Source organism: Nomascus leucogenys, chromosome 20 (assembly GCF_006542625.1).
Source record: "Nomascus leucogenys isolate Asia chromosome 20, Asia_NLE_v1, whole genome shotgun sequence".
Taxonomy (NCBI): domain Eukaryota; kingdom Metazoa; phylum Chordata; class Mammalia; order Primates; family Hylobatidae; genus Nomascus; species Nomascus leucogenys.
Genome location: NC_044400.1, coordinates 43831693 through 43843885, shown reverse-complemented (window position 1 = coordinate 43843885; position 12193 = coordinate 43831693). Strand labels below are relative to the sequence as shown.

General features: G+C 38.3%; 1 protein-coding gene across 4 annotated transcripts in view; it reads right to left on the bottom strand.

Moving 5' to 3' along the window:
* ATP8A1 (ATPase phospholipid transporting 8A1) overlaps nt 1–12193 on the bottom strand; it is a 251337-nt gene that overhangs the window by 90959 nt on the left and 148185 nt on the right. For all 4 annotated transcript variants that reach the window (XM_030801459.1, XM_003258635.2, XM_003258634.2 and 1 more), the window contains 2 exons: nt 10154–10292; nt 6587–6651 (listed from right to left, as the gene is read on the bottom strand). In XM_030801459.1, the coding sequence (XP_030657319.1) occupies nt 6587–6651; nt 10154–10292 (204 nt within the window). The remainder of the gene's footprint in view (nt 1–6586; nt 6652–10153; nt 10293–12193) is intronic.

The window sequence follows — 12193 nt, the reverse complement described above, 5'->3', positions numbered from 1 at the left end:
ACACACATACTCAATAACATCTTATGTACAGTTGTATTAGCAAAATTACATATGAGGTCTTTTCAGAATTCCATAATCACAAGATTTGGGCATTGTCATATTCCAGAAGAGCCTCCCTCTTTCAGGGGTTCTCTGGTCCCGGTGGTGAGTGGTAAAGGAGGTGGGAAAATGGGAAAGGGGGATAAGTGTTGGATGGAGAATGAAAATGAAACAAGTTAATACGTTTGGGAGATAGCTGCTGGAATATTTCTTTCTGCAAATGAGTCACTGCTGCCGCTGGAGAAGGTATGGTTATTTAAAACCAAAATCAAACAAAAAACAGTTTGGGACTTTAAGCAATCAAGGTTTACATTTAAGATTCTGGCACTTGCTAGCCATGGGAACTCAAAGTCTCTATCTGGAACTGAGACAAACACCACCAGCAGTAAAGGAGCACAGATTATGTATGCAGATACACCAGGCGTACTGGCACATAGTAGGTTTCCTAAAAACTGTCATTTTATGGGTGTGCTGACTCATCAGAAGGTATTGGTGGCAGAGATGCAAAGAGGGCACAAGGCATGGAGTGCACCCCTCAGAAACGTCAACAAACTTGTGGGGGAGCATGGCAAGGGGGCAGACTAGTTAGAAAGCATTTATCTGTAATTCTAGGTCTCAGGGAGCTCTTGGAAGAGTTCAGACATTTAGCCAAAAATGAGGCAAAGAATATTCAGGGTTGAGGGGAGGAAGAACTTCTCAAAACGGACACACTATAAATTTGTGAACAACCTCACTTAAGGTTCTCAGCACAAGCCAGCCTCGCTGAATTTTGTTTAAAAAAAAAAAGGACACATTTAATTCTATGAGCCCAAATAATGGGTTTGATGGAACTTTTTCAACCACATACTTTGGCTTGCAGCAGACACTGTCTTAAATCCAGGAAAAGGAGAACAGATTATTTGTTCATATGTTATTTTCATTTTTTGGTAATGTTTACATTTTTTACTAACCCATTTATTTCAAATGTAACAAAGTTGGCTTTCTTTACTGAGAGCTACTTGGAGTAGGCAGTGTGCCAGACAATATTTGAACAATCTTTTTGCATTAGGACATTATAAAAAAGTATCTTTGCTTCTGATAGGGATACATTAACACCTTCAAAGTTAAACTTTGATCTTAAAATTTCAAGCCAAAAAGCTGAATCAGCTTTGCTAATGGTAAAAGAAAATTCACAGTACTGAAGCACCAACGCTGGCAGTGGAGGAAAACTCAGTATGGTTTAAAACTTGCCTAAACTATTTTCAAAGCAATACAAAATATATTGTATGAGACTCATGGGACATATCAAAACAAAACCTGAAGTAGCCCAAATTCTCTTTTTTCTCTTCTTTTCTGGAGTTGAGTCAATAACTTGCTTATTCTGGATTTCTTTCAGAAGCCATTCAACAGTGGCCCGTTCCCAAAACAGTGAGGTCTGTCTGCATAATACATGTAAGTTGAGCTTAAAAGGGTACAGATGACAACTTCAGCCTTTATGTCCTGAATGTCCTATTAGTCAAAACTTACATGGTGTTAGAATGTCAAATTCAGCTAGAAAAAAATTAGCAATTCCATGAAGGGTTTTCTTTTACCACGGTGTTGAAAAATATATATTCTAATACTTGTTAACTTAACATCCAATGTGGCTAAGAATTCATTTTCTGTAAAATATACAAGTGAAGTGAAACACTGGTATCCATAATCAAACCTACAGCTGGTTTGGGGTCATATTCTCAAATTAAGTAGAGAACTTTAAGAGCAGAATGGCTGTTCAAAGTCATCTGTTACATCAGCTAGCAGTGAAGAACTCTCCTCTAGAAATAACAACACTAAAAAAAATGATGATGATGTCCAGCATTGTTTCTAAGTACTTAACAGGTGTTGTTGTATTTAATCCTCACAACCCCACCCCTAAATGAGATGGACATTTTCATTAATCTTGTTTTACAAATGTAATAGATGAAGGCCAGAAAAACCCATTTGCTTCCCGCACTCTGGAATCAAATTCCTTAGATATATCCCCCAGTGCCGCCAAGCTACCTGTGCTTGGTCCAGTTATCTTTTCTAGATTCTTTATCTGTAAAATGGGCATACTAGTATCTGCTTATAACATATAAATTAATAGTTTCAGGTATAAATGTGATTGTCCCTATAAAATCCTGAATCCAGTACCTGGTACAAAATACACAGAAAGCTGCATTTTCCTGCAGGATCCAAACACTACTTCCTATACATTAGGTGGTGGCTCCTGATCAGGCTGAAGGTGAACATCAACAACAGCAGAGACAGTCTAGAAAAACTGCCAGGATGATCAGAAGGAGACGTGGCAGGGCTTCTCAGGAGTTAAGCTTGGGAACACTGAATGCAAGCTTTTGAGGGTAGGAAATTTATGTCTCCAAATATCATGCCTGTTGATTTAATAAATGTATAGTGTATATTTTCCCTTTCTACCCCTTTTTTGTTTTCTAGGAAAGCCTGGCAGTACAGAAAGGAGGATGAAAAATAGAAAAAATGGATTTGAGATGTAGCTCTACCTCTGGGGACAGATCCCACAATTCCTCATATAAAAGAGATGCCAGAAGGAGGAGAGATCAAGGTTAAGGGTATATCACAAGAGACTCAAGACAGTCAATTTTGACACCTCTAAAAAATCTGTTTAAGTCACACAGTTAATGGCTTAAAAAATGATGGCCCCTCCCATCCACTCTGGATTTAGATGAAATTGTGGTGAAATCCTGAGCTATCTCAATGAAACATGTTTTCAAAATTTTTCTCCCGTAAGAGGAAACTTAGACCAAATCTATACAAAAATATAATATGTTAGGTTGCCTGAAAGTATTTCCAGAGATTTGGAGTTGATGTGCCATGGAGGATATAAATAATATCGCATAAACCCAATCCTTCCAGAACTGTTTCAGTGCATTTTGAAAGAGTTTAATTAGAAATTCGGAGCCAAAGATGGGCCACAGTATGAGAATCTCTAGTGCTTAGCTCACATTCTAGATGTTTCCAGATTTAACAGACTTTAAAAAATTACTTTACAACAAACTAAAGATATAAAAGAGATGTGAAAGTATCACTAGGTATAAGGGTTTATCATTAATTGGAAGCTTGTGGGACATTTCCTGGGCATTGCTGTGGAGTTAGAGAAGTAAAATATTCCCCTTTCAAATCAGTATTTTGAAATTTCTGCCTTTGCAGATGCTTAAAGAAATGTCTTGGCCGGGTGCAGTGGCTCACGCCTGTAATCCCAACACTTTGGGAAGACAAGGTGGGCAGATCAGTTGAGGTCAGGAGTTCAAGACCAGCCTGGCCAACATGGTAAAACCCCATCTCTACTAAAAATACAAAAATTAGCCGGGTGTGGTGGTGAATGCCTGTGATCCCAGCTACTCAGGAGGCTGCGTCAGGAGAATCGCTTGAACTCAGAAGGCGGAGGTTGTGGTGAGCTGAGATCGTGCCACTGCACTCCAGCCTGGGTGATAGAGCAAGACTCGGTCTCAAAAACAAAACAAAACAAAACAAAAACAGAAATCTCATATTGAGAACACAATCAGAACTCCTAGTAAAGTAGTTCACAGTAGTACTGTAGAAAGTTATTCAAATTTAAAAAATTATTTATCACAAATACCTAATAGGTTTTGATCAACTTTAGATGATTCTTAATTACATTTATCCATGAAATTTTTTTCTAAAAAGAAAAAAAAAATCAAGCTTTCTGCCCAACTCTTTTGCTGATCCTGGCAATTTTACAAGAGCCTGGTGGGTAACTGGGTGAGAATACCTGGCTTTCCTCTTGGACAACATTCTAGCTGGGGCTGCTGCTCTTGCTATGAAAGGAGTCAAGAATGAACCGAGGCAGAAAGACCTGTCAGGTTTCCCTATCAGGTCTGTAGAGCGAGACTTCCATTATGATTGTATTTTCAACTGTAGTTTGGTCTTACGTATTTATTTAAATGTTTTTATTAAAAATGCTGAAGAGCTTTTTTTTTTTTAAGAAGGATACTCATACTGAAACTCAAAAATAAAAAATTAGAAAGCCCAGTGGAATTTCTTTGGTGGTGATCTAGATTATGGAAGACAAAGATTTCCATTACCATGATCACTAGGAGAAAGGGTTTTCTATCAGAAATTTTAAGAGCTTCAAATATGATACATTATAAAAGTTCAACACAAGAAAAAGAGATTCAGCTTTTGGATTTTATCAGCTTTAGGAACAATGTTTTAGTAGAAAATCTGAATAGAAAAATGCTCAATATATATCACTTATGTGAAAGAGAACCTACAGTTGTAACTTGCCACCTTAGGGAAAAAAGTAAAAGATGAGGAAATAGTATTTTTTTATAACAAAAATTATCACTATGCAAAACAACTTACAAGCTATTGAAGTAATATTCTTTCTACAAAATTTTATAACATCTCATTTTTTACATGTGCCATGTACTGTGCTAACTATGCTAATCCTATGCCAAAGGTTACATTCTTTGTAGACAGCAGAACTGGCTCAGAGAAGCTGATTTTAATTTGCTTACAGTCCCACAGTCAGATTGGGACGGAACTGTGCTCTTCACCCTGTACTATTTCACGGAATGATTTGAGTGCACTCATTAAAATTGTCACTTGACAAAACACACATTCACATTTCCTAAGACATTATATTCCTAAGTTCATTACTTAAATGCTAATTATTCTTTGTGCTGATAAAATAATTCTATTCATTACTGATCAGTACAATTTGAACACAGATTGGATGCGTTTCATTTCCATATCAATGAAAAAAATAATGATTTACCTACAGGCACTCTAGCACATCTAATGATTTGCCTGAAATCTCAGCCATGGGTTTTATGACACAAGATCGGAAGGAGCTATGCGAAGTGATGTTTCCTTTCCTGCTGAGAAACAAATGAGTGCACTGCAGCAGGTCTGACCCTAAACAGTCAGATTTGTAAAGTCACCACTTAACTCCCTGGGAGAAAAGCCTTCCTCAGACAGCAGTGTTAGAATGCCTGGCAGTCTGGAGCTGGACAAATTAGTGCTAATCCATTCAGCCACAGTGTTTGCCTATGATCTTTAAACTGCTACTTGAACTGCTAAGGAGATTTTTAGCCACTTTACTTAAAAAATATCGGATATGATCAACAACAACCAAATTTAAAACTGACACTTTTTTTTAAAAAAAGAAGCCCTTAATTAAAAATTACTCGGTGACTCACTTCTCAAATATTTATAGTGTACTTACTATGTGCTAGGCCATTTGCAGGGCACTGAGAAAGAATGATAAACCAGAAAAGACAGACATAGTTCCTGCTTTTACTGAAATTTAGTATTCAACTTGAGACTCCTATCAATGTTTGCTCTGGTAGAAACAGGTAGTCCAAATACCTTTGAAGTGTTTATTAATTGTGAGTTACCATGTTAGAAACCTCAAAATGAAAATAAATGCCAGTGTCTTAACAATACACTGGTACAACACAATGAATATTTTTGGTACTTCACTTCTCTTTCTTGAGATTACTATTCTCTACTTGATACTTAAAACGCTTAAAGAACATGCTTATCCAAGAACTGGAGAAAGATGATGGCAAGAATAAGACAAAAGCAAGGCTACCACATGCTATGGAAGGTAAATGCCCAAAGCCAGACAGAAAGGATACCAGATCAAATGATGTGTGGCTTGCCCTGCTTTTGCTTCCGCATCACAGGTCCTGTCTCTGATTTCCTTCAGGTATTAAGAGAAACTGTGCACCACCTGTAACCCATGTTACTGACAAAGGCATCAACATCATCCCTTCTGCAGTCACTGCTTCACCATCCCTTCCATGCATGTGGCCTCTCAGCTTCATCAACATCCCTAATTACCAAGGCTTTCTCTGTTCTTTGCGTCATAATGACTATTTTAAGAAGTTGTACAATCACCTCTACTGCTCTGTCTTCCACCTAAAATAACAAATAGTCTCCTTTACTTTAAAATATTAACAGGTCACTTGACCTACATATTATTTTGCTAACTATTTTACACTGTATTCCTAACAAATCTTTCCTCATTTCCCAAAGAAAACATCAAGTGATCACAGCCATGAAAAAAGACATCCTAGGAATTTATATTTCATTCCAGAAGTTAAGACATTAAAGAAAGTCTGTCCTACTAGGAATGGTTGTTTTGTGTTGCTGAATAGCTTTCACATTTTTTTTAAAGAGGCAAAATATATATTAATACTGGAAGTTAAGGCAGATATAAAATGTTTAACATACAGAATACTTGGATATGAGCAAGTTGCAGTCACTCAGCAACCTCTTGACATAATGCTTTTGTAAAACAACTTTTCTGTCTCACAATACTCCGCAAATCATTTTGCAATTTCTTTTAGCTGTCACAGATGTAAAGCTTGAATCAATTTACATCAATGTGACTCAAAACAGAGTACATTATGTTAAAACAGAACAACAGTGATAAGGTACCTTTGAACCTCAGGAAGATAAAATATTTCCATAGTTATATGAATATAAAATACTATAGCATGAATACATTATTAAAGGAGTTTTACAAATACACAATTTTACTTACATCAAGAGAGCCTTCATTTATAACAATCATTCCCATGTTCTTCTTCAACAGTTTGCAGGAGTGTCCTGTATCCAAACATAGAGTATATTAAAATTAATTTCTCCAGAGAATATGTAAAGATGTTAAAGCAATGATATGTACTATGAAAATATCTAAAGATGATTTTATAAGGACTGAGGGCAACCAGTTGTTTTCCAGGTTTGTAGGAAGTTAAACATGAAACGCTCTTGCTTGCCATAGGAGGGATATGCAACAAGTACATCTGGCCTGTTAAGGCTACAAAGACATCTGGAAAGAGATGGTGGTAAGGATTCTCGACGTCCTGAAAGCTGACAAATGGATTTGTAATACCCTTCATGATGACCAACATGAAGAGCAAAAGATAGGCCAACGATTGTTTCTAGAAAATAGAATAACAGAACCCTTCTCTAGACACCTAGGGAAGGTGCAGGTGGCTGTCTCTTAGATCCACTGATCCCATCACCATCTCCCTTCCTGGGAGAATCAGTACATTCTCTACCCTCTACCCTCCTACCCTCCCTTGCTTTGTTGCACTTACTGCAGGGCAAAAATCCTCCCTTTGTTAAATCCAACTTGGCCTACTCTGTATCTGTTTGCTACAGCCGACTGTGTCTAAAGAAGAGGCAACTCTGCTGATGTCACATTTTAAAAATACCATCCTATTTAAAATAATTCCATCTATGTGAGTACACTGCCTCTGTGATCTCATTCCATCTCATGATTTCATGTATCATCTAAATATTGACCATTCTGAAACTCCTATGTTTAACTCAGCCCTCCTTCCTGAACTCCAGACTCTCATATCCAAGTACTTACTTAACTGCAGACACTTACGTAGGAGGTAGGCATTTCCATCATCTCAAAGTCAGCCTACTCAAAAACCAGGCTCCTGACCGCACTCCCCCAGCCCCCATCAAGAAAACCTACTTTCCCTTCAGTTTTCATCATTTGGGTTAATGGTAATTCCATCCTTCAGATGCTAAGGCCAAAAACCTCGAAGTTACCTGATCTATTTCTTTCTCTCATACTCTACATCTATCAGTCAATCTTGTTGTCTCTACCTTTAAAACACATCAAGAACCCAACCACTTCTTACCATTAAAGCACATCAAGAACCCAACCACTTCTTACCCTTTCCCTTGTTACCACCTTGGTCCAAGTCTCCATCATATTTCCCCTGGATTAAGGCAACAGCCTATTCACTGGTCTCCCTGATTCTACACTTGCTTCCTTCTGAGTCCATTTTCAGCCTAGCAGCCAGAGTGACTGTTTTTACAGGAAAGTCAGAGCATGTCTTTCCTCTGCTGAGAACCATCAAGTGATGTCCCTGTTTACTTGGAGTAAATGCAGAGTCCTGACAGTGGCCTGGGAGGCCCCGTCCACCCTGGACACTGCTGTGCTGAAGATCTCTTCTGCTACTATTCTTCCTCTTATTTTTGTGCTGTTTCTCTCTGTAACAGAAGACAGCTTTTCTCTAATCATCATGTGACAAGCTCCCTCTCCTCTTTTAGCTTGTTCCTCAGATGTCACCTTCTCAATAAGTTCTTCCTGACTGCGCTATTTAAAACCGAATCCCTCTGTGCAATGCCCTGTGTTTCCCTCCCATTTTAGTTTTCTTTATAGCAATCATTGATAGCTATTATACTATGCGCTTTTCTAATTTACTTCATTGTGCGTTTCTCTGACTAGTATCTGAGCTCCAGAAGGGCACAGATTTTGGGTTCTTTTGTTCCCTGCTCTGTTCCTTGCACTTAACCAGTACCTGGCACTATACATACCACAATTATGCTGAATGGGTGAATCTTCCCTAACTTTTTCTAGGAATCAATCATGGCTCAAGATTCTAAATGTTAAATGTTAGCAGAAACCACTACTATACTATTTTTTCATAGGAACATTCATAATAGTGAACATATCCTGAACTTGACTGCCTATTTTCCACATTTACTGCCCTTTATTGCCATATATTTTCTATTTGTAGTCTTTTTTATCATATTTGTGTTTTTAGGTCTCCCAATTTCAATACACTCTGCATTTCACCATTATTTTCCTTCTCATATATATTCTTTCCATTTTCTAATAACAGCAATAATTTTTATAACCAAATTAACAACTTGTGTGGTTTGTAAAGTTCTACTAGTTTTTTTTAAAAAAACTGAATTTTCTATTAATAACATCAATTTGCTATAAATTTGAAGTAGAGTTTTATATTTACAGGATACGTTAGGCTGACTGCTAATACTTCTAAAATAAATATTAGCTAAATTTTAAAAAATACCCAATATGTTTAAATGGCTTTCTAAAAAATGTGGTTTCATGCTGTGAACTCCCCTAAAATACTTCCTTCAACTTGGGTGGAGTTTTGTATGTAATATATATGATTACTATCAAGAGGATAAATCCAGGTCAGGGTTTATAGTGCTCAAGCTACCTACTTTTACTAAATTTGGTGAAAAAACTTTTTTTTTCTTTTTTGGCATATTGTTGGTACTTCAGGCTTCCAATGCCAAACAACTTTCCCTCTGTAAGATCTCTGTTAGGGACTCAATTGATCTCCCCACCACTACTCATCCCAATTCCTATGCTGAACTCCTAACCGCCAGTGACATTACATTTGGACATAGTCTTTAAGGAGGTAATTAGGTTTCAATGAGACCAAGAGGGTGAGGCCTGCTATGGTCTGAATGTTTGTGTTCCCCCCAAATTCATATGCTGAAACCCAGTCACTAGTACGGTGACCGGAGAAGGTGGGGTCTTTGGGAGATGATTAGGTCATGAGAGCAGACAGCTCATAAATAGGACTACTGCCCTTATAAAAGAGGCCTCAGAGGGCTGCCTTGCCCCTTCTATCATGTGAGAACAGTTAAGAAGGTGCTATCTGCGAACCAGAAGGCCAGTGGTCATCAGACACCAAATCTGCTGGTGCCTTAACCTTGGGCTTCTCAGCCTTCAGAACGATGAGATATAAACTTGTTGTTTATAAGCCACCCAGCTCGTGGTATTTTGTTACGGCAGCCAGAATGGACTAAGACAGCGCTCTAATGCAATAGGACTGGTGTTTGAGGAGGAAGAGACATAAGGAGTAGTATACAGAAGAGGAGCCACGGGAGGACAGCCAATCTTGAACTTCCAGCTTCTAGAACTATGTGAAAATAAATTTCTGTTGCCTAAGCTACCCAGTGTGTGGTATGCTCTTACGGCAGCCCGAGCTGTTATAAACTCTTTCCAAAAAATGGGGATTAACATAGTATGAATGCAAACTGGCAACCTTCTTCTTTCCTATTATCTTAAAATAACCTTTGGTCACATAATCAAGTGTCAATACGTAAATCTTCCATAAGCCCAATCTCCAGACACCTGCAGAAAGGTTATCCACACGTACCACTTATGGATGGGAGGCAGAGAGGCAAAGGTGAAAAAAGATTGGAATATTCCAATCTTGACATATCAAATCTTTTGGATCTTGAAATGTCTCAAATCCATCTTCTGAACTACATCAACTTACTAAAAAGCACCAACATGTAAAACGTGAACTAGGTGAATTACCGATGTTAATGGCAGTTTCTTGCTTGTCTCCTGTAAGGATCCAGATTTTGATGTCTGCTTTCATTAGCGTTTCTATGGTTTCAGGCACTTGATCTTGTAATTTGTCCTCAATGGCTGTTGCTCCAAGTAGCTGAAGATTCTGAAAAAAATTAGTGGTAGAAATTTTTAAAAAATCCGTTCATATTCTTTAAAAACAAAAAATTGAAGTGTGCATATGTTTTAAAATCAGAGACTAAATGATAATTCATGGACTTTGGTGCAAATTCCAACTATCCCATTGAGTTTTCCGAAATATCCTTGACTTTCATGAAGTCTTTAGGCATTACACTGAGGCTCCCTGAAGCTGTCTAACCTAACCCGTAAGGTAAGAAACAGATTCTAAAATAAACTTGCATAAAAAGGGAGTAAAATCCAAAGTCAGTTAAGAACAGCCTGGGCACGGTGGCTCACACCTGTAACCCCAGTACTTTGGGAGGCCAAGGCAGGCGGATCACTTGAGGTCAGGAGCTCGAGACCAGCCTGGCCAACATGGTGAAACCACATCTCTACTAAAAATACAAGAAAGCAGCTGGGCATGGTGGTGTGTGCCTGTAATCCTAGCTACTCGGGAGGCTGAGGCAGGAGAACCTCTTGAACTGGGGAGGCAGAGGTTGCAGGTGAGCCGGGATCACGCCACTGCACTCCAGCCTGGGCAAGAGAGCGAGACTCCATCTCAAAAAAAAAAAAAAAAAAAAAAAAGTCAGTTAAAAAGGACATTCTAAAAAAAAACACACACACAAATAGCTATGGGAGACTACCATAGTGAAGATGCAATCTTGTTGACCTGTTTGAAAAAGAGTGAGATTACATGTTAATACTATTAAATTGTAATTTGATGCAGTGTCAGGAAATGTATACACAACAATTAGAAAACCATGAGGAAAAGAACAACAAAGTGATAGTATTAGTCTCTGCAAGGAAGAACAAGTTGAATGTTTTTCACATAGTTCCACATTTGTGTAGGGGAAGATCAGACTCAAAGATCTCCTGCTCATTAGATATTGTCTTTACCATAAGACCAAACACAACCAATGGGCTCCGGGGAAAGCTGTTATTATTTTTATTATTTATTTATTTTGAGATGGAGTCTTGTTCTGTTGCTCAGGCTAAAGTACAGTGGTGCCATCCTGGCTCACCATAACCTCCGCCTCCCAGGTCCAAGTGATTCTCCTGCCTCAGCCTCCAGAGTAGCTTGGATTATAGGTGCGTGCCACTACACTGGGCTAATTTTCGTATGAGACGGGGTTTCACCATGTTAGCCAGGCTGGTCTCAAACTGCTGGCCTCAAGTGATCTGCCCACCTTGGCCTCCCAAAGTATTGGGATTAAAGGCATGAGCCACCACACCTAGCCAAAAGTTGTTTTAATCTCTCATGAGAAAGAATGGTTTCTACTCTCATGTTCCTAAACGGAGATGGTAAGTGGGAGAGAACAATCTCTTGGCTGTTAGGGAAACCTGGTTTGCCAAATGGACATAGGTAACGTTGTTCTTGGTCCTAAATACATACATACATTCTTATGTATTTAAGATATAAATATCTGAAATATTGGATTAATATATACAATTTTATTTCCATCACATGAGTAGGCACTGTTGCTAGCTGGGTACCCTTCTTAACGGTGCTCTGTAGGCCACAAACAACTGACTGGCAGTCTTGCCCTGTTTCAACCTCCAGCGTGATCCTCATCAGCATTTATCTTTCTTCTCAATCATTTTCTCCGCTCTTGCCTTCATTTTTTTTCCATTTAAAATATAGGTGAGGGCAGAATGAATGCAAGGGAATGAATGCAAGGGAAAGTAAGCCAGAATTGGTGATAACAAAGAAAGCCATTTTCTACTTTTCCTTATTGTTCACCAAAATTGAAGTCTAAAATTAGTCTTAAGCTTTGCTGAGGCATGAACAATAAAGTTAACTATATATACAAACATGCAAGTGAGAGAGAAAGTGTGTGTATATGCATGCATGTAATTTATACCTGCATTAGTTTGGAATGCTTCTGG